Source organism: Ailuropoda melanoleuca, chromosome 4 (genome assembly GCF_002007445.2).
Source record: "Ailuropoda melanoleuca isolate Jingjing chromosome 4, ASM200744v2, whole genome shotgun sequence".
In the NCBI taxonomy this organism is placed as follows: Eukaryota; Metazoa; Chordata; class Mammalia; order Carnivora; family Ursidae; genus Ailuropoda; species Ailuropoda melanoleuca.
The window spans coordinates 20,059,912-20,080,186 of record NC_048221.1 but is presented as its reverse complement, the minus strand read 5'-3'; the positions used below and the strand labels follow the sequence as shown (position 1 = coordinate 20,080,186).

The 20,275-nt window shown below is 57.0% G+C and overlaps 2 protein-coding genes across 2 annotated transcripts; one reads left to right on the top strand and one right to left on the bottom strand.

The window, feature by feature from the left end:
- Window positions 1–10,259: 10,259 nt before the first annotated feature.
- RPL29 (ribosomal protein L29) lies at window positions 10,260–12,556 on the top strand. Its single transcript, XM_002918977.4, has 4 exons — window positions 10,260–10,365; window positions 10,722–10,766; window positions 11,078–11,142; window positions 12,042–12,556. The coding sequence occupies exons 2-4, from the start codon at window positions 10,730–10,732 to the stop codon at window positions 12,435–12,437; spliced, it is 498 nt and encodes a 165-aa protein (XP_002919023.2). The 5' UTR covers window positions 10,260–10,365; window positions 10,722–10,729; the 3' UTR covers window positions 12,438–12,556.
- Window positions 12,557–14,840: 2,284 nt separating this feature from the next.
- On the bottom strand, window positions 14,841–20,261 carry LOC100479661 (aminoacylase-1). Its single transcript, XM_011224653.3, has 15 exons — window positions 19,986–20,261; window positions 19,477–19,588; window positions 18,720–18,784; window positions 18,545–18,649; window positions 18,095–18,189; window positions 17,724–17,800; window positions 17,541–17,630; window positions 17,387–17,443; window positions 16,978–17,051; window positions 16,843–16,892; window positions 16,592–16,736; window positions 16,422–16,490; window positions 15,391–15,470; window positions 15,190–15,250; window positions 14,841–15,107 (listed from the first exon to the last, which is right to left on the bottom strand). Exons 2-15 carry the CDS (start codon window positions 19,568–19,570, stop codon window positions 14,943–14,945), a joined length of 1,227 nt encoding a protein of 408 aa, XP_011222955.1. The 5' UTR covers window positions 19,571–19,588; window positions 19,986–20,261; the 3' UTR covers window positions 14,841–14,942.
- Between the last annotated feature and the right edge of the window lie 14 nt (window positions 20,262–20,275).

Here is a 20,275-nt window from a genome sequence, read left to right as displayed (position 1 = left end):
CTGTCCCATGAGGCTGAGATGGGAGCCACGGAGAAGCGGCCTGGAAGGCCTTGTGAGCTTCCTCTGCCGGGAGACTCAGTGTGGCTGGAAGTCAGAAGCGGCAGCACAGTCTAGAAGCAGAGTGGCGCAAGCCCCTTCCTCTTCATCCCTTTCCACGGGTCTGGGCTTGCTTACAACCTCTGGTGTGACTGCCCTCTGCTCCACAACACTAATTACCATGGCTACCCAGGCATTTCCTGCTGAACACATTCACTTGCTGGGTGGCAACTGCTGTGGGGATATGGGGCCTCCGGGCTCCTGCCGGAGTCCGAGCGCCATGACGCACACACTCACATGTGTGCACACAGACATGCACCTGCCCCATCGACTCACGGTTGTCTTGTTGTGCTTCCTGTCCTGTTCCTGCTACCAAGAGCCATCAGGCCACAAGTCCTCCCATGATGCTTCCCAAATGCCTTGTGTTCCACTGAGGGCCCTGGATTGTCACCCTGTGTCTGTCTCCCTCAGTGGATGGGGAGCTCCCGGGAGATGACCACCGTCCTCTTTCACAGTCTGACGGCTGCCACAGAGGAGACACTCCTTTAACGTGAATATTTGTTAAAGGAACAGAGGGTTGGTTGGAGGGACAGATGGATAAATGGGTGGATATATGGTTGCCTGATGGATTGGATCATTGGATGACGCATCCGTTTCCTCTGGCTGCTCTAATTACCACAAACTTAGAGGCAGAAATCGACACAAATCTATCCTCTCGCAGTTCTGGAGGTTAGAAGTCTGAAATGGCTCTCGCTAGGCTAAAATCAAGGCGTTGACAAGGCTGGGTTCCTTCTGAAGATTCACTCCACTTTTTTGCTTTTCCGGTTTCTAGAGGCTGTTCACTCCCCTTGTCTTATGACTCCATTCCTTTATCTTCAGAGCCAGCAATGTTGGCATGCGCCTTTCTCATGCTGCCATCATGTTCTCTCTTCTGATTCCCTTTTCCACTCTTAAGGGACCCTTGTAATTTCATTGGGTCCACCCAGAGAATCTAGGATAATCTCCCTATTTTAAGGTCAGCTGATTAACCACCTTAATTCCATCCATAATCTTAATTCCCCTTTGCCATGTTAAGTAACATATTCGCAGGGTCTGAGGATTAGAATGTAGGCATCTTTTGAGGGCCATTATTCTGCCTACCATAGGTGGGTATAGATGGTTGGATGGATGGATGTACGATGTATGGGTGGGTGAGTGGATGGATGGATGGATGGATGGATGGATGGATGGACAGCAGACAGAGTCCTCCAAGTGGAGGTGAAGAGCTTGAGATAGAGCAGACATGTTCACCTCCCATCTCTGCATCCTCTGCTTCCAGTAACGTATTGCAAGAGCCCTGGGCCAAGGAAGAGGTCTTTTCCAAGCTCTGCATTCCTCTCTATTGATTTTATCTTCCCACTGGCTCTGGCTTTCCCAGAGGTCGGGTATCCTGTCCCATCTACCAGTCTGGTACTTCAAGCCAAATTTGACCCTTCCTGCCAGTGAGTGAGAGAATGGCCTCCTGGGACATTCTACTGGGATCAGAGGTTGGAGGGGTGATGGGTACAAGGGTTGGGACTCCTACTGGATGAATGTGATGGAATATCGGAGAAGAGGCAGAGAGAGGAGGCCAGCTTCCGGAGCTCACTCACTTTGGGATTTTTTTTTTTTTGAGGGAGAAATCAATGAAATTTGTGTTTATTCCTTATCTATCTGCTTAAATATAATATTTGCTTAATGTAAAATAAAAGAAGTGACAAAATGTATAATCGTATAATGGCCACTGGTGACCAACCCCACAATGCAAGCATAGGGATGAGACTGGCCTTGCGACACCAAAGCTCCCTGCGGCCTGGGACTCCTGTCTGGCCCGCTCTGGCCACATCCCCTCCAGCAGCAATAGTGCTTGGTACCCTGTGGGCTCTTGAGAAATGTTCCTGGGCAGAATTTTCCCGTGTGTTCCATTCCTACCTGACTCCTGTCTACCCGAGGGTATCAAGAATCTTGCCTCCCGGACCCTGACACAGCCCCCACCTGCTCTGAGGATAGTCCCTCTCAGCTCTACACCGAGGGGGTGACGGGATGGAGAAGGTGGGATCGGGAGAGGTCTCCGCAGGCCCAGGAATCAAGGGCTTCATTTTCCATTTGCACCCAGTTTTCAAATGAGGTTCAGTGTCACAGGGAAGGGAGAAATAGGGGACAGGAGCCCAGACCCAAGCCCCTGCCTAGGCTGGAGTGAGCGGAGGGGGCTCCTGCCCTGAAAGTAGGTGGGGGGGTCTCCTCCAACACAGACTCCGTGCTGGAGGGAGCCCGCGGCCACCACCTCAGCCAGGATGGTCTCCCTCCACGATGCAAGTCCAGGGCTCAGGCCAGCCCCGGCCCCTTGCTCGGCTCCCTAAGCACTGTGCTCTGGGAGCAGGCCTTGGGGAAGAAGGTGAGAAAGGGCCACGTTCCCTGCAACATCCTGAACCCCTTCCCACCTACCAGCACGGCTTTTCTCCATCTCCTCTCAGGGAACCCCCTCTCCAGGCTGCTGCCACATTCCCACCCCCGTGGCCCCCAGGCCCCTCCTCCTGCTAGGGTGGGAGCACAGCAATTCAAGTTATTTTTAGCCAAGCCTCATCCTCCAGGAGACGCAAGTCAAGGGGAAGCCGCCCCCGCACCTCCAGGAGCTTCTCGTGGAAAACGATTAAAACCAGAGCCGCTAGGCCCATGCCAGGCGGGCAGCCGTGCAGGGACAGGCCCGTTCAGGACCACCAGGCTCTCAGCCGCTGGCTCCCAGAGTTGCAGCCTGGTTGCTAGAAGTGGCGGGGGTCTCCACACGCGCCTCACCACTCAGCAGCTGCTCCTCAGCCCCCCATCTCCCAGCCCTGGCCCTGCCATCCCCGCCTCTAGTGCGGAGGGCGTCCCGGGGCAGCCCTGCTCTCTGTCTCTCTCCCTCCGGGCAGGACACCTTGGGGGTGGGCAGCTCCCCTGTGTCCAGGGAAGATTTGGGGGGCAGGGATGGACCCCAATGCTGCCTGCCTGGCCTTCTGGTTGCTTCACACCTGGTTCCAGGAGGGCTACCGAGTCGGACGGAGACTGTGGGCCGGGCCCTGGTAAGTGCTTGGCTGGCACGGTCCCCGAAGCCTCACCACAACCTGGTATTTAAGCAGTGTCCTCATCCTCGTCTTACAGGAGGCGACACTGAGCCGCAGGGGTTCAGTACTTGTTCCAGCCCACCCAGCTGCTAAGAGCCAGGCAGGATCTGGGTTGTGCTCTCCAATTTTCCCCAGTGGATGGGCTGGGGAGGACCCAGAAAGGAAGGACTCACCAATGTTATCCTGGGGGCATGAGGTAGGCCCCCCACTCTCGGACATTTGCTGTGGGGTCCAGAGCACACTGTACCATGGGGTCATCCCTCAGGGAGGCATCGCCCTCCTTTCCCCAAGCTGTCACCAGTGTGAGAGTCTCAGGCAGGGTCCAAGCCCAGAAGAGCTTCCAGAAGCAGCTTTGACTGAGGAGAAGCTGGTGACCCTGGGCAAGTCACTTCACCTTTCTCAGCCTCGGCTTCCCCATCTGCAGCTTGGGAGGAGCGAGAGAAGCCGCTCTGAGGGTATGGCGAGGACTGGCGAGTCCCAGGGATGAGAGAGGCAAAGCTCCTGGCTTCAGGCGCTGGCAGGGGGTTCCCTTTCCCTGCTTGGAGCCCTGGACTTATGGCTGTGTGCTGGGAAGGTAGGGATACCTATCACTGTATCCTCGGGGCTTTGGGGGTACAGCTCAGGGATGCCCAATCCGCTGGGGTCTGGTGCCAGAGAGCTCCCTGCCCCCTCCCCACCTCTGCCTGATTTCCCTGCCTTCAAGCCTAATGTAAAATAAAAGAAGTGACTGCCAGGAAGACTTCCAGGTTCCTCTTTCAACCTCCAGAGGCTCCTGGCCTGGATGGACCCCTCTCTGTTCCACATCTTGGTTGTTATGCCTACAGCTTCCTCTCCTCCCAGGTCCAGGCTCTGTGCACAGTAGACACTCCTGGTGATTGTGGCCACAGTTCTGGCCCAGCAGACATAAGGGGTTTCAAGCTCAGACCTTACAGGGTCCATCCACAGATCTCCTGGGTGGAGCCCGAGGTCATCCTTTCTCTTTGCTGCATGGCAAGCAACTCCCCCAACCATGGAAGAGGGGTAGAAGGGGAGTGAGGGGCAGCCCCTGGGCAGTTGGGGGATTTACCCAATGACACAGCTTGGAAAGGGCAGTGCCTGGGCCAAAGCTCATTGCCTATGGCCACAAGCCCCTCTTGCCCTTTTAGGGTCCCCAGCCCTCCTGAATGTGCCCCTCCTCAGATCCCCAGCTCCTCTCTGCTCTTTCTGGTGTCCCTCGTGCCTCCCTAAGCAAGGCTGGGGCTCCTTCTCCCTCATTCCATCCATGATGTGCTGGGGCCTTAGAGGGGGTTTACTGAAGCACTAAATGGGAAGCAGACAAGGGCAAGCCCAGAGCCTTCCCTAGACCTCCACCACCCCACCCCCATGGGGTACAACCCTCCTGTGGCCTTCATGGCCCATCTGTCCTTCAGCCTGACAGTAAGATGCCCCCCCACCCCTGGCCTCTCTTTAGCCGGGGCCGGGCTGGTGGGCATCCAGGCAGGACAGGGGTAAGGGGAGGTGGAGGGGCTGCGGTTGCCATGGCAATAACATTGCTGGCTCCCTGGAGGCTGCTGGGGAGGGAAAGGGAAGGGTGCCTCCCAGCCCCCCCTCCTTCATCCTTCCTTTTCAGACCCTCTTTGTTAAAAAGGAGTCCCCTAGGCTGTTTTGTGTTTTCCACCTCAGAGGCGGGCAGGAGTGGGGGGAGGCACTCAGGGGTGCAGTCCCGTCCTGTCCAGCCCCCTTATGAGCACCTACTCCGCCACCCCCGCCCACCCCCACCCCAAGAGTCAGTTCTCCGAGCCACTGAGCCTCTCCTCCATTCACATCCTGCCAGCCCCTGCCTGCCTGACCCCTCCTCCCAGGGTCACGGCCACCACCACCACACCCCCTCCTTTCTAGGCCTGTTCTGGGTGAGTGAGTCTGAGTGGAGGCGGGGACTAGTCCAGAGGAGGCCCCCACTTGGGGCATCTGTTGACCATAGAGGCCATGGGCTTGTCCCAGGTCCTGGGCGGGGGGAGGGGTCAGTGTCACAGGGCTCCCTCTGGCCTCACTGGGCATATGGCATCCCATGCTCCTCCGGATCCCGGTGGGCATCGGGACCACAGCGGTCTCCATTTGGCAGTGGGACCTCTAGAAAGCCATGCCCAAGGACTCCGGTCTCTGCATCTGTGACCTACAGTAACGAGAACCCCATCACCCCCCGAGACCGCTGTGAGGTCTCTCGTATGCACAGCCAGGCTCTGGGAGGCTTCCCGCCTGCTCAGCCCTGGGGATGCTCCCCTCACTGCTACAGGTGAGGAGATTGAGGCTCAGACCTGTGAAATCGCTCTGCTGGGGAGGGGCAGGCAGATTTGCACCCAAGCCCACCTGATGTCAGAACTGTGGCCTCCACGGTCCACTCTGAGGTGGACCAGCGGGAGCGGTACCCACAGGCTCTGTGTTCTCTGCCTTGAGCTGTCTTTGGGGAAAACACCCCACCCCCACCCCTATCACCACCAGGTGCTTGGAGCCAGGGGGACCCAAACTACCCCAGCACCTGCCAAGAATGGGCAGAGAGGCTTGATCCATGGGTGGGGGTGGGGGGTGGAGAAGCAGGTGTGTGTGTGTGTGTGTGTGTGTGAGAGAGAGAGAGAAAGAGAGAGGAGAGAGAGAGAGAGAGAAAAGAGAGAGAGAGATCGGGAAGCTCAGAGGGTTCCCAGGAGAGGGGAGCTCCAGCCTGCCTGCAGCCCTGTCATTCCATCCGCGGGCCTGTGCTGCCCCCGTGTGGACAACAGGCTCACATTCTCGGCTGTGGACACCGAGCCACTCCTGGGCCAGAGGCTCCCCAGAGGCAAAATCAGTGGCCTGGGGCTGTTGAAGGCATACCGGTGACCTGAGGCATGGGCTGCACCTCCAAGCCTCCAGCTGAACTGTCCTCTCTCCCTGCCAGGTCCTGAGCCCCAGCCTGGGTCACACACGGCCCACCGCCTTTCCTTCTCCAGGAGCTTTGAAACCCAGGCTCCCAGAGGTAAGCACACTTAGAAGTTATATTCCCCATCCTTCTATCCCATACTTCATCCTCCATCCCCAGTAGTTAAACCACCGCTTGCACTCCTCTTGTGTCAGGGAACTCACTACTTCTGGGCACTCACTCCTTCGTGGTTTGGGGGAGATTCTGATTGCAGAAATGGTCCTCATCTGTGGAGCTGGTATTTGCCTCCCGCAGTCACAGCTTGGCCTTTGGGGCCACCCAGTGCCAGGTGGCCACTCACTTGGGCATTTCTAACCCAGTGCTTAGGGGGCTCCTCTTCTCTGTCCCCAGTGTTTTACAGAGAAAACATCTGGTTCTGATAATCTACTCACAGTCCCTCTTATTTGGACACACTGGGGGTCCCTGTCTCTCTGGAACTGTAGGACTGGGGGACCCAGGACCCCTGAGGACTGTCACTTTCCCCCATCGTGGCCCTCCTTTGGATCCTGTCCTCATTTCTAGCAGTCACTTGCCACTGACATTCTTTCCTTAAGCCTTGTCCCCCTCTCCAAAGGCCCTGTGGGGAAAAAGCATGGATGGGACTGACAATGATTGAGCACCTAATGTGTACTCAGCCCAGTGCCCAGTGTTTTGATCAAAGTATCCAGTGTCACCCCGTGAGGCAATTATTGTGTTTGTCCCAAGGCTATGCTCAGACTGAGGCTTAGAGGGCAGAGACCTGACCTGGTAGAAGAGCGGGCTCTTATCCCTGTGAAATCCCTCCCGGCTGACTGGCTTCCTGCCTCCTGATTCTGCCATCTGCCTGGATTTGTGAAATGTGTACATTTAACTCCTCAAATATTTATCAGGTCCCTGCACGTACCCAGGACCGTGCTAGGCACGGCAAAAACAACCCCGAACGTCTCCGACCCTGTTACTCTGCTGAGCGGGCTCCACTGGATCCTACTGGGGCTGAGGTGGGGCTGTGGCTCTGGACAAGGCCTGGGCAAAGCGCTGCCACGGCAGGCCACACGGCGCAGGTGGGTCACATCCTGCCCAGTGGAAGGTTTGTCTAGTTCCTGGGCCTCACCTCTCTATCTTGGGCCCAAGGCACCGGCAAGGGGCCTGGTGCGTAGACACTTTGCCGAGTCCAGCGAGGGGCTCTGCCCAAGGCTAGGCCACAGGGAATGGCAAGTGGACCCAGGCCTCCACGTGGACCTGAGACGGGGCAAGAGCACGTGTACCCTGGAGGAAGGGTTAAGTTTTTCACCTTTTTTGTGTCAGACACTCCTTTGACACCTGGTGGTGTTTACTGATCTCTTTCAGAAAAATGTGTGTGTGGGGGGGGAGTTTGTTTGTTTGTTTAAAGTAATCTCTACACCCAACGTGGGGCTTGAACTCACAACCCCAAGATCAAGAGTCTCATGCTTTTCCAACTGAGCCAGCCAGGCGTCCCCAGAATAATGTTTTTAAATGTGTAAAATAAAACAGGATTACAAAGGATTTTCATGAACAGGGGAAGGATGTCCACGAATTATGACTGAATGAATAAAATCAGGTTACAAAGAGCTTCTTTTTTTTTTTTTAAAGATTTTATTTATTTATTTGAGAGAGACAGAGTTTGAGGGAGAAAGAGCACAAACGGCGGGGGCGGGGGGACGTTGGCAGAGGGAGAAGCAGACCACTGCTGAACAGGGAGCCCAACAGAGGGCTGGTTCAATCCCAGGATCCCAAGATTGTGACCTGAGCTGAAGGCAGACGCTTAACCGACTGAGCCACCCAGGTGCCCCAAAAGAGCTTCGAAGGAAGGAAGGAAGGAAGGAAGGAAGGAAGGAAGGAAGGAAGGAAGGAAGGAAGGAAAGGGGAGGACAGGGGAGGGGAGGAGGGAGGAAGGGCAGAAGGAAAGGAGCAAGGGAGGAAAGAGAGAGGAAACAACCCCTACACATAGGGCAGGCCCTACCATCTTTCCTACCTTGAAAAGAAGTATGGCAGGCCAGTGGCTCCAAGGTCATGTTCCCCTTTGGCCCCTGAACAAGTCCCCTCAGATCACTGTCAAAGCTCCTGGCTCTTGTCACTTCTCCCCCTTTGCCTGGCAGCCAGGATTTCACCCTGGGCCAATCCCTCTAGCAGCTCCAATGTCAATGTGTGGCCATCACCTGTCTCTGAATCTGCCTCCCCCGTCAGACTATGGCTCTCTGCTCACTGCTTGCTCTGCCCTGTCACAACAGGCTGGCAAAACTGAGTTCCGAGCAGGTGTCACTGCTCAATTTTCAGGAGCTCCCTGTGGGAGCTACCGCTCAGCTGGAAGGCCGGGCGGGGGAACAGCCTGGTTCCTTTAAAGTCATTCCAGCCCCTCCGCTGGCCCCTACCCTGCCTGCTCCTCTTTCTCAAGGGTGTGGCAGTCAAACTTTCTTCTCCCTGTCCTACCCTCCGGGCCCACCTCGCCCACTCCCTGGGCCAAGGCCCTGTCTCTTGCTGGCAGACGTTGTGTTACCCGAACTTCCCACAGTCCCCACCTCTGCCCACTGGCTCCCCCACCTGTTCTCAGCAGCCCTCAGGACTGCTCCTCCAGACGCCCTCCCTCTGGCCTCAACCGTTTCTTGGCACTAGGTCCCCCTGCCAGCGTCTTGGGCTGCTCTTCATTCTCCTGACTCACAGCGCCCAGATTTCTCTCCCCCTTCTCAGGAATGCTTTGGTAAGGAGTCACTGCCATGTCCTGCCTCCACATCCTCCTTTTCCCCTTCACTCCCCAACTCTCTGCAATATGGTCCTGTCCCTTCATGAATCCACCTTGCCAAAGAATGTCCATCCAGCTGGTGTTTACTAAGTTCCTGTTCTGCATCAAGTGCAATGTCAAGCAATGGGAAAGGAAAAGTGACCAAACCAGTCCTGAACTTGTGGCGCTTGTGCCAATGGACACATACACAAGTAAATAAAGAACAGAATTAGAGTCTGGAAAGTTCTATGAAGGAAGCGAAGAGAATGAGAGGACAAAAAACACCTGGGGAGATGGAGTGGAGTGTATCTATTTTAGATAGGGCATCCTAGGGAGGCCTCTCCAAGAAAACACGCCATCCGAAGAGCAGGGAGAAGGTAGTCCAGGGGGAGGGGATGGCAAGTGCAAAGGCCCTGAAGTCTGAATAAGCATTCATGGGCACCTGGGTGGCTCAGCTGGTTAAGTAAAGCATCTGCCTTCTACTCAGGTCGTGATCCCTGGGTCCTGGGATTGAGCCCGCATCACATCACATCAGGCTCCCTGCTGAGCCTGCTTCCCCTCTCCCCCTCCCCTGTGCTTGTGATCTCTCTCTCAAATAAATAAATACAATCTTAAAAGAAAAAAAAAAGCATTCATGCTTAGCAGGAAAGAAAAAAGGGCATGGATTAGGAGAGAAGTGAATGATGAGGAGAGAGTTGCCAGGGTTAGGGGAGGTGAAGAGTTTATTTCCAAAGCAAGGGGAGGCCTTTGAAGACTTCCAATGACAAGATCTGCTTTGTGTCTTTAACGAGGCCCTCAGCCCCCACTGCTGTGTGGAGACTGAACTGTGGGGGGGAAGAGGGAAGAGCTGTCAGGAGGCAAAGCCTGACTCATTGTGTATGTCCAATAGGCGTATCACATTTAATGCATCTAAACAGAAACATCTGGATCACGGGCCTCCTCCAAACAAAGCAATAAAAGCCCTGTCCCTCCCAACCTTCCCCACTTCTGTGAACAAGACCAGCATTCACCCAGATGTTCAAGCCCAAACTCGGGAGCCACTCTGGCCTCCTTCCTCTCCCTCATGGTCTGCATCCCAAGTCCAGTGTTCTCATCCACTCTTCTGCACACCCGCTGCCCCGGTTCCAGGTTCCCCCACTCTCCGGGGGAGTTGAACACCAGCCTCCTCACAGCTCCCCCGCCTCACCTCTGCCCCCTACAGCCCATTCTCCGCACAGGAGCCAGGGATACTTTTAAAGAACACAAGTCTGTCACTCCTTGCCTAGCAGCCATCCCTCAAGGACTCCCTTCGCCTCCGGGACCTTTCATGAGAACTGGGCCCCAAAAGCTTGGTCCAGGAGGAATAAACGAAGGTAAAACCTGAAGAGAGCAGGGCCGGGCGCATAGCGCCCCCTTCGCGTTTGGCTTGAATCCTTCCGAGCTGCGGAACCTTTCTTCCCGGCGCTGGGGGAAGCTTTTTCCCAAGTACCTTCCGGCCTCGACGACCCTATTTCCCGTGCTGCACAGCGGCCTTCCTCTTTCTTTTTCTCTTCCGGTCCGAGGCGCTTCGGGAGCCGAGGGCTTCGGTGAGACTTGGCCGCGCGGTATCTGGAGCCATCCGCGGCTCCCAGCCGGCGGCCAGACGCAAAACCGGGAAGGACAGAGAGGCCGGCTGCATGGCTGTGGGGAGGGGGGGTGCGGGAAGTGCTTGTGGGTTCTCAAGGAGGGGAGAGGGAGAACTCGGATATGGGGTAGAGCGCCGTCTGTTGAAGGCGGGTTGGTTTCAGGGCCCTCTGAGCCGAGTTCGGGAGGCCCGACCGGCCTCGGGTCGTGCTGAGTAAGTGGAAGCCGGTGGAGGCCGCAGATGCAAGGCTCCCGTCCTTCCAGATCAGGGCGGGAGTCGTAGGCCCAGCCAGCCCTGATCTCCACTGTCCTCCCCCAGGTGCAGACATGGCCAAGTCCAAGAACCACACTACGCACAACCAGTGTAAGTTCCCCGGGCCCCGCCTCCGCCTCCCTTAAGACCCTAGCGAGGATCGGGGTGCTAGAGCAGAGCAGGGGGACACTGTGGGCCTGGGGCTGGTTTTGTTTTAGGCCAGGATGACCTTTGGGCTGTAGTTAAAGAAGCTAGGGGTCCTCTTGAGATGCCCGCAGTGCTCTGCATTCAGGGACAAGGGCTATTCCAGATCTGGAGAAGACCTGCTCTGGGAAGTGCTGGTTTTCCCAGGCTGGCCAGCTGTGATGTGTGGTCTTAATAGAGCAAATCTCATTTGGTCTAATTTCTTTGCTTCCTCACAGCACGAAAATGGCACAGAAATGGCATCAAGAAACCCCGGTCACAAAGATACGAATCTCTTAAGGGGGTGAGTGTGAAGGGTGTCCCTTTGGCACTGGTTACACAGCCTGAGCAGCGACGTGAATAACTGTCCCTCATCTTGCCTGGACTTCATGTTCTGCCAAAGCTGTAATAAACCTTTACTTGGCTTTTCCCAGCCCAGGTTTTAACTCCCTAGTCAGATGTAACCTGTCTCCGAGGGTAGTTTGACCATCCCCCTTGCTTAGCCAGAGCACTTCAAGGGGAAGAAATGGCGTTATCTTTGTGTACCCGATACCCTGTGAGAGCCTTCCATTCTACTAGCCTGTGGCCTTGATCTGGCTCCATGCTGGGCTTGGGGGCAGCTTTCCTTCTGTGCCAGGGAGTTCTAAGGATTGTCTGAGAAGGCTGAGGCTGGAGGGTCTGAGCAAGAGAATGGGATCCTGTCTCTCCCCTGTGCCCATGGTCTCTGGAATGAACCGTTAAATCTCTGAACCTTGGTTTCCTCATCTTGGTCTCTTTTTTAGCCTCATGTGTTGTGTATCTGTTGGACCATGCTTGGTGCTTAACTGACACTTTCCTTTAAAAAGGCGGGGATGCCCCTGAAGGGTTTCAGAAAAAACTGAGCCCTGCAAGCGTGGCATAGGGCAGCATTCATTTGTACTTTCCTTTTGTGCTTGCATTTGAGCTCCATTGGGCTCTGGGCATGTGGCCCTGAAAATATCATTTGTATGTAGCATTGGCAGGGTTGTAGTACACGTTTCCTGCAGGTAGTTTGTAAGGGGTGTATATTTCAGCGTTTAAGTTTGACTTAATGCTGTCTACACGCCCACTAGGCCTTGGCTGGAGCCCAGTAGTCTCCTGGGCATAGCTATGGAGAGGGCCACCAGCGGTGGCTTGGGACCCCACGTGCTGCACTCACAACCTGTACCTTTCCTTGCCTTCCAGGTAGACCCCAAGTTCCTGAGGAACATGCGCTTTGCCAAGAAGCACAACAAGAAGGGCCTGAAAAAGATGCAGGCCAACAACGCCAAGGCCATGAGTGCACGTGCCGAGGCTATCAAGGCCCTCGTCAAGCCCAAGGAGGTCAAGCCCAAGATTCCAAAGGGCGGCAGCCGCAAGCTCAATCGACTTGCCTACATCGCTCACCCCAAGCTTGGGAAACGTGCTCGTGCCCGCATTGCTAAGGGTCTCAGGCTCTGCCGGCCAAAGGCCAAGGCCAAGGCTCAAACCAAGGCCCAGGCTGCAGCTGCGGCTCCGGCTCCGGCTCCGGCTCCGGCTCCTGCTCCCACTGCAGCTCAGGCTCCCAAAGGTGCCCAGGCCCCCACAAAGGCTCCAGCGTAGATGCTTTTGTCTGCCAGTGTGAGGACGGAAGGACTGGTGTGACCCCTGGGTTTCTCTCTGCGTGGGGCTGGTGTCCTCCTGTGCTGTTTGTACAAATAAACCTGCGGCAGGATCTGTCAGTTGGCCTGTGTCTGTGGTCCAGGGACTGGGGTTTGTGTGGGAGTCGGGGGAAATGGGGCCCTGGAATACAAGAAAGGGACCTAGTGAAAGACATGGTGGAGGGCCTTAGGGAGGCTGGGGCACGTAGCCTGCTGGATTGGGCAGTCTGGTGAGGAAAGAGTTCCCAAATATCCTGACGAGTCTTGAAGTTTACCCCGGGGATAAAGAAAAGGACCCTCATGAGTTCTGCACGCTGGCCTGAGGCGGTCCAGACTTAGGCTGTTTCTGGGGTACATGGCCAGCACCCACCACTCTGGGTTGTGCTGGGGCCCCGGATGCAGGGCGGTGGTGGCACTGGCTTATTAGCACCACTGGGCCGGATCCTGCTGTGCCCCCCTGGAGCGGCTGCTTCATCTGCAGGGTCTTAGTCCTTAGAGCAGCTAGTGAAGCAAGTGGTGTAGTGGTCATGGGCGTTTGTGGGGGCTTCCTGTAGGAGGTGCCGAGCATATCACCGTTCCTGGTCGTGCAGTCCTCAAAACTAGCCTTTGAGTATGGTGCTCGTGTAATCTGTGGACCAACCTTGGGTGCGCGGGAGGTTCCAAAAGGGTTGTACCTCCTGGAGCTACCTGGGTGGCTCAGTTGGTTAAGCATCCGGATTCTGCATTTTTGATTCTTGATTTCAGGCTCAGGTCATGATCTCAGGGTTCTGGGATCAAGCCCCGAGTTAGCCTCCATGCTCAGGAGGGAGTCTGCTACTCTCTCTCCCTCTGCTCCCCACCTCCTGGTCATGCACACTCAAATCTTTAAAAAAATGGAGGCAACAGGTACGGCCCATGATAAATGGTCCCCCTTCCTCTGAAGTAGGTATTCTTTTTGTTTCACAGGGAAGGAAACGTTCGAGATCACGGAGCTCTGGGATGGAGGTAGCATTGGGACCCAGGCAGCCCATGCAGGATCCCAGGAAATTTGTCTGCCTAACCAGGGCTGGGCTGCTAGCTCATGACTGTCATCCTGGCATGCTCTGGGTGGCCAACTGCCCATCACCAGGGGGTACTAGATAGGTGGGGTCTTGAAACGGGCCAGGAGCAGGTTATATGTGTCCTAAAGGTAGTTTGGCCCAGCCTGAGGTCATCAGGTCAGGTGGCTTCCCAGTGAGGCCTGTGTTCTAGTCCCCAGGACAGGGCATGAAGACTTCTTTCTGTCACCTGCTGCAATCCGAAGGGGGAGGCCAGACGCCAGGTCAGGGGCCTCCACTAGGCTTACTTGAGGTCACAACCAGCTTGCTATCAGCTTCCAGCTCCCACATGGAGCCTCCCTTGCGTAGAAAGCACGAGTCCCTAGTTCTTGAGTCTCAAATCTTCACTCCCATTACCTAGAAGCTATGTGGTCTTGGGCAAGCGATTACAGCAGAGTTTCTAAAGGGGCTCAGTGAAACCTCCATCCAGGGCTGCTGGGAGGGCTCAAAGCAGATGGAGCTGGCCCAAGTCCTGGCTCCTCGGCAGAACTGCATGAGCAGGCCTTAGTACTATCAGGACTAAGCCTGCAGGCCACAGAACCAGGCTGTGGACTTCCCTCTGACCACAGCTAGAACTTCAAACCCCAGCCCTCCCTGTCCCTCACTCCACGCCCATGGAGGTCCGAACAGGATCAGCTCAGATCAGCTACGGGAGCAAGCTCAGCGATCAGGGCCATAGTGGCTCTTGGTCCTGCCCAGTGCCCTACCTAGCAGGACTGACAGACTGAAGCCTCACTCGTGGGCTAAGCTGCACACACTGATCCCTGCCCAGGGTGTAGGGACCCTCAGATGAACGGGTCCACCAAAGTTCCTGCCCCTCTGTGACTCCCAACACCAGAGCAGAGCCACACCCCCTTCCTGTCCTCCTGAGGGTCTGACAAATGCTAGCAGTCAGAGCCAGCTCTCCCTCTACCCGCCCTACATCTGGCAGGGCCCAGCTGGCCTGTCTCAGGATCCTGAGTGTATTCTCAGAAAGCCAGCAGTGTTTCCCTGAGATCTTTGTTTTGGTTTCCTCCTCAGAATGGTGTCCCCGACCTTACAAGTCAGATAAAGGCATAGTGGCCACTGAGAAGAGGAACTATGGTCCCTTGACACTGGGCACAGACATGGCTGGGTGATACTGGGTGAGTGGGCTGTGTCGGGCATGGAGCAGCATGGGGTCGTAGGGAGGTACCCAGAGCCAGGCTGTTTTCTCATCTGTGAAATGGGGATGGGAATCGCATGTCCCCAGAGAAATGACAGAATCCCTGCACCATGAACGTCCTTGTTCTTAGTACTGCAGAACCGGCCTCTGTTCACACACAGACTTTATTGTTGGGCGGGGGGCAGAGGGGTCCCTGACACTGGTCTGGTGGACGCCCCTGGGGTAGAGAGGTTGGGGAGCCTGGGACTCAGCCATCACTGGGCAGGGCAGGCATGCTGGCCAGAGCAGGCAGCAGCCGTGTGTATATGTCAACCCCACGGAGGAACACGGCCTCATGCAAGCGCTCGTCATGGTCATGCAGCAGCACAGGTGTGCGGTTCATGGGAGAGAAGCCCAATGCTGGGATCCCCATCTGCAGGGGGGCAAGGAGGAGCCATTAGGAGGAAGGCCAGCACCCAGGACCACCTCCTGCCCACCCACCGCAAGCAGCTCACCACACGGAGATAGCGGCTATCCGTGGCAGCGGGGAAGATCTCTGGCTCCAGACTGAGGTTCCTGCAGAGGGAAGAGCCTGGTGAATGAGGAGGCAGAGAGGGGAGAGGGCCAGGGAAGGACTGAAGGGGCGAAGGAAGGTGGAACGGAGGTAGGAGAAGGAGAGAGGAAAGGGGAAAAGAAAGGCTGGCCAGTGTGCTCACATGTCCTTGCAGACCCCGCTAAATGCTGCCCACCAGGGGTCTGAGTCATCAATAGATGTCACTCGGGGCTCTGTCCACTTCTGGAAGGAGGGGAAGGATAGCAGGGTCAAGGCGGCCGGACATCTTGCCCTATTCTTCACAGGCTAGTCTGTGTCTGGCAAAGGCACACACCCCGTTCCCCTCTACCCCTCACCCCGGCTTCCACCCCCTACCCAGACAGCTAGCTGGCCAATCCAGCCACAGGCCCTCTTTCAGTCCCTTAAAGGCCACACTGGGACCTTGCCCTGCCCTCCATCTACTTATTTCCTGCCCAGCTTTCATATCCTAGGCCTCTTCCTCAAAGTGACTCTCCCAGACCTCTCAAACTGGCCAACTCTTTGTTACAGGTTCTCAGAGTGCAGGGTCCCACCCTTTCCTGAACCAAGTGTGTTCATACTTATATAAAAGCAACATTATATAAATGTTTAATTCAGGGGTGCCTGGGTGGCTCAGTTGGTTAAGTGTCTGCCTTTGGCTCAGGTCATGATCCCAGAGTCCTGGGATCGAATCCCGCGTTGGGCCTCCCTGCTCAGCGGGGAGCCTGTTCTCCCTCTCCGTCTGCTGCTCCCCCTGCTTGTGCTCTCTCGCTCTCTCAAATAAATAAATAAATAAAATCTTTAAAAAAAAAAANAGGGAGCCTGTTCTCCCTCTCCGTCTGCTGCTCCCCCTGCTTGTGCTCTCTCGCTCTCTCAAATAAATAAATAAATAAAATCTTTAAAAAAAAAAATGTTTAATTCAGGTCTATTCGTCTCTTCATGCTATAAGGACTATGGGGCCATGAACTGTGTCTAATTTTACTCCTATGGTATCCCCAGCACCCAACAGGGGCCTCCACAACGAATGCTTATTGGTGAATGAAGTGTGTCCCTCATAGCTAAAGAAACACCCGGACGTAGGCAGGCACGCCAAGCACCCACTGCCACCGTGACAGATGCCTGGCAAGCCCAGTCTCCCTGCTCCCTCAGCTCCCGACCACAGGTCCCAGCTGATACCTGCACAAACTCCAAGGTGACCCCCTCACCAGCGGCCCGGCACCAGCCCTGCAGCTGCTCCTCAAAAGCCTATGAGAAGGGAGATGAGCTGACCCCTCAGGTTCTCCCTGAGCCTCCAGCACAGGATGGAGGACCCGGCTCCCTCCTCCAAACCCAGGTGGAGGCGGCACCTTCAGGTCCACATCCGGTGCCACACGGAAGTCAAAGATGGCGCTTATAGTAGCAGGTACCACGTTATAGGCCACGCCGCCCTCTAGCTTGGTCAGGTTCACGGAGGTCACAGCCCCTGCCTTCAGGTGGGGGTTTGACTGCAGCCTGCGGTGTGGGGGGGGAGGGGCAGCACGGGAACAACAGATAAAGAGCCTCCCTTCTCTCTTGCACGGCCGCCCAGACCCCCATCCTCTTTCCTAGGCTGCCTCACCTCTGCCTCTCCTTCTCCCGGAAAGCCAGGATTGAGCTCATGACCTTGTGCTAGGAGAGTGCAAGGTCAGATGTGAGAGCGGCCCCAGGATAGAGCCTCGGGAATTCCCAAACTCCCTCCCTGTGTGCCACGCACCAGCTTCTCTACCGCTGTGTCCTCCACGAAGCGTGAGCTGTGGCCGGGCTTCCCGGTGCTCAAGACCCGCACCCCTGGGAGATGAGGGAGAAGGGGGTGTCTTCAGCACGGGAGGGGCTGGAAAAGTGAGCAGCCTGGGGGTGGGCCCCGGTCTCCCCCTTATGCCAAGCTTCTCCGGCAGGGCTGTTCCCCTTAGAACACACGGTGTAGAGCTGGTTTCTGCCCACAGGTGGCTACCCTCAGAAGCTCAGGAAGGAGAAGCCCAGGTAGGAAGGGGCTGGGAGGCAGAGGCTCTGGGTTCAAGGCCTACTCAGGCCCTGACTTGCTACATGACTCTTGGCAGGCCCCCGCCCCTTCTGGCCTAGCTCCCCACCGCACAATGACACCCTCCCCCCAAGCCCATACTCACACCAGGTGCTCCGCTCACTGTAAAAGACGGTGAAGGCATCGGAGGGGTTGGCCAGGCCTGGGGAGAGAAGGGGGATTCAGAGGGTGGAGTGGCCCAGCCGCTAGCAGCCTCCATATCCCCTGATGGCTGCTCAGGGGCCTGCCACCCTGCTTACCTTCATCCAGGGCGAAGCCAGCCCTCAGGGCCTGGAACTCGGGCCGCTTCACAAACAGCGCCATGCCTTGGTGACCCCCAACCTCCTCATCTATAAAAGTAGCAGGGACATGAGATGAAGAAGCCGCCCCTGCCACCACATCCTCCTGCTTCCTGAAAGTGTCTCTCCCCAAGCCACTCCTACCTGGCACAAAGGTCATGTGGATGGTTCTGGGGAAATGGTGGCCCTCAGCCTTCAGCCTCCTCACAGCCTCCAGGTACCTGAGAGACAATGACAGGGTGTAAGCCGGATGCTGGGGGAGCCACCAGATGCTTGGGTGGGCAGGCTGGAGCCCTGGGCCTTGCGGCCTGCTCTGTCACAGCCTGGCAGGGGACTCTGGGAAGTCCCTGTCCTTCAGTCTTCCTATCCATGTAATGGTGATAATTCCTGTCCAAGATAAGGGGCCAAGATATTCCTTGGCCTTGAGATTCTCCAATCACACCCAGCCCAGGCCCTGGGTCAATTCAATGGGCCAGCAGGGACATTGTGGGGGACAGGAAATGGAGGATACTCACTGGATGCTGACACACTTCATGTCCTGAGTGCCCCTGGCATAGATGTAGCCCTCAGCATCCTTGAAGGCCTCAAAGGGGTCATGACTCCAGTGTTCCTTGGGAAGAGATGAGAAGAGGGTCCCAAGTCCCAAATTTAGTCATTAATCTATTCTGCTCAACTGTGGTCCTGCTCTAGAAGCCTACCCTAGGGGTGGGGTGACAAGTGGGGTGGTGAAGGGGACAGAAGAGGGCTGAAGAGGGCAGCTGACTGCGATCCCTCATCTCTGCTTCCACCTCCACCCCCACCCTGGGCACAGAATGGGCCACTGGGCAAAGGCTGCTTGCATAAGGCAGTGTCCTATGAGATTGGGAGTATCAGGACGAGCCCCCAAGGCTTCCTGGGGTCCAGTGGGGGGTCTCCATCATCTTTGTGTACCCTAAGGCCTGCACTGCTCCCCCTGCCCCACCCACCTTGAAAACAGGCACCACATCCGTGTGAGAGTTGAGTAAGATGGAGGAGAGTCTGGGGTTGGTGCCTGGCCATGTCAGAATGGTCACCACACGGCCGGGTGCCACCTGGAGAGGACGAGGAGGTGAGGAGGTGCCCAGGGCCACCTCCCCTCCCCATGCCGGGCCCCAGGCTCACCTCCACTTTCTGACAGCCCAGGCCCAGCTGGCGGCCTCTCTCCTCAAGGAAGGCCACGGCAGCCCCTGGGGACACAGAGAGTCTTGGGGCTGCTTCTGCTTACCCACACCTTCCACCAGCCCAGGCAGAGCCGGGGGTACATCCAGAGAGGGGTGCCGACCCTGACACGGGCGGCTACTTCTTCAGTGCAATTCCACATCCCTCGGGGACACCTGCTTATCTGTCTCCAAGGAAGAAGATATCTTTGGCCAGGCAGTGACCCTTTGTGGAAGGTCAGGTGGGAACTCCATAGTTGGAAACAGGAGTGATTGCTCTCTTCCTTAGGGATGGGAAAACTGGTGCAGAGGCAGGAGATTGACCTAATGTCTCCCAGCTGATAAATACAGGGCAGGGGTTTGGACCCATGTCCACAATTCCCAGCCACCAAGCTTGATTCCCTAAGGGCTGTGCTCTTTGTCCTGCCCCAGTAGGCTTCTGGAGCTTCTTCCCTGTGGCTCTCGGGTCTCCCCTCTCCCTCCTCAAACCCCGGGCAGTGAGGCGAAGTTGTTCCTTAACCAGCCACCAGGAGTCACTTCGGGGGCAATACGGCCTGGAGGGGCTGCTGAGCAGTCCGCCGATCCGGGGAACGGCTAGAGGCGTGGAGGTGCCAGTTGGGGCAGCAGAGTGGGGCGAAGCTGGGTGACAGTGCTGGGAGTCTGGTACAGAGCAGTCCCCGCCCGGGACCCCACCGCGGGCCCTAGAACCGCCGCGTTCTCACCGTAGTCGGGCTCGGGCTGGACGGTGCGGATGCGCAGGTACCGGCGGAAGAGCGTCACCGACGGGTGCTCGCCCTCGCGACCCTCGCTGGCCATGGCGCTGCGCGTGGTGAGCTAGGGGCAAAGCGAGCTGCTACCTACCCCTCCCAGCCGCTGGGGCCCCGTGACCTGCACCTGCACACGGCCCTTCCCCAGGGCGCTTCCCCGTCGGTCCCACGGGAGAACACACCCCGTTTCGGAGCCCCCATTCTGTTTCAGGAGCTGTGCTGGCCGCTCTCAACACATTTCCGTATTGAAGCCGCCAAAGAGCCCCTGGAAGTTCGTGCCTCTGAATGCCTACTTCACAGAGGAGGAAGCTGAGGCCGAGAGGTTCAGCGACAGCTAGAGAGTAGCTGTGCCCGGTTTGCACCCAAGCATTGACTCTCCCTACCCTCCTCAAAAAAATTCTCCCAACTGCCCAGATTTTATGCCATGTAACCCCAGATCCCTTTACCCCTCTCCGGGGTCCCACCTCGCTCTCTGCCGGTCTTGGGCCCTCGCTTGCCTCTCAGCGGCCGCCCGGGACTGTGGCCAGGGTTCAGGGTCCTGCGAGGTCTAGGGCTCAGCACCGCCCCGATCCGCCCACCACGTGGCCGGACGGGATCGCGGGGCGGGGCCGAAGACTGCGAGCAAGGGCCATCCACGCCTCCGCCCGCCCCAGGTTCCGGCCTCCTCTCGGATTATGGGATCCTTCTAGCGGGCAGCCACCGCCGCCGCCTGCTCCGCCCCGGCGGCCGTCCGCGAGCCCCGGCCGGCTCCGCC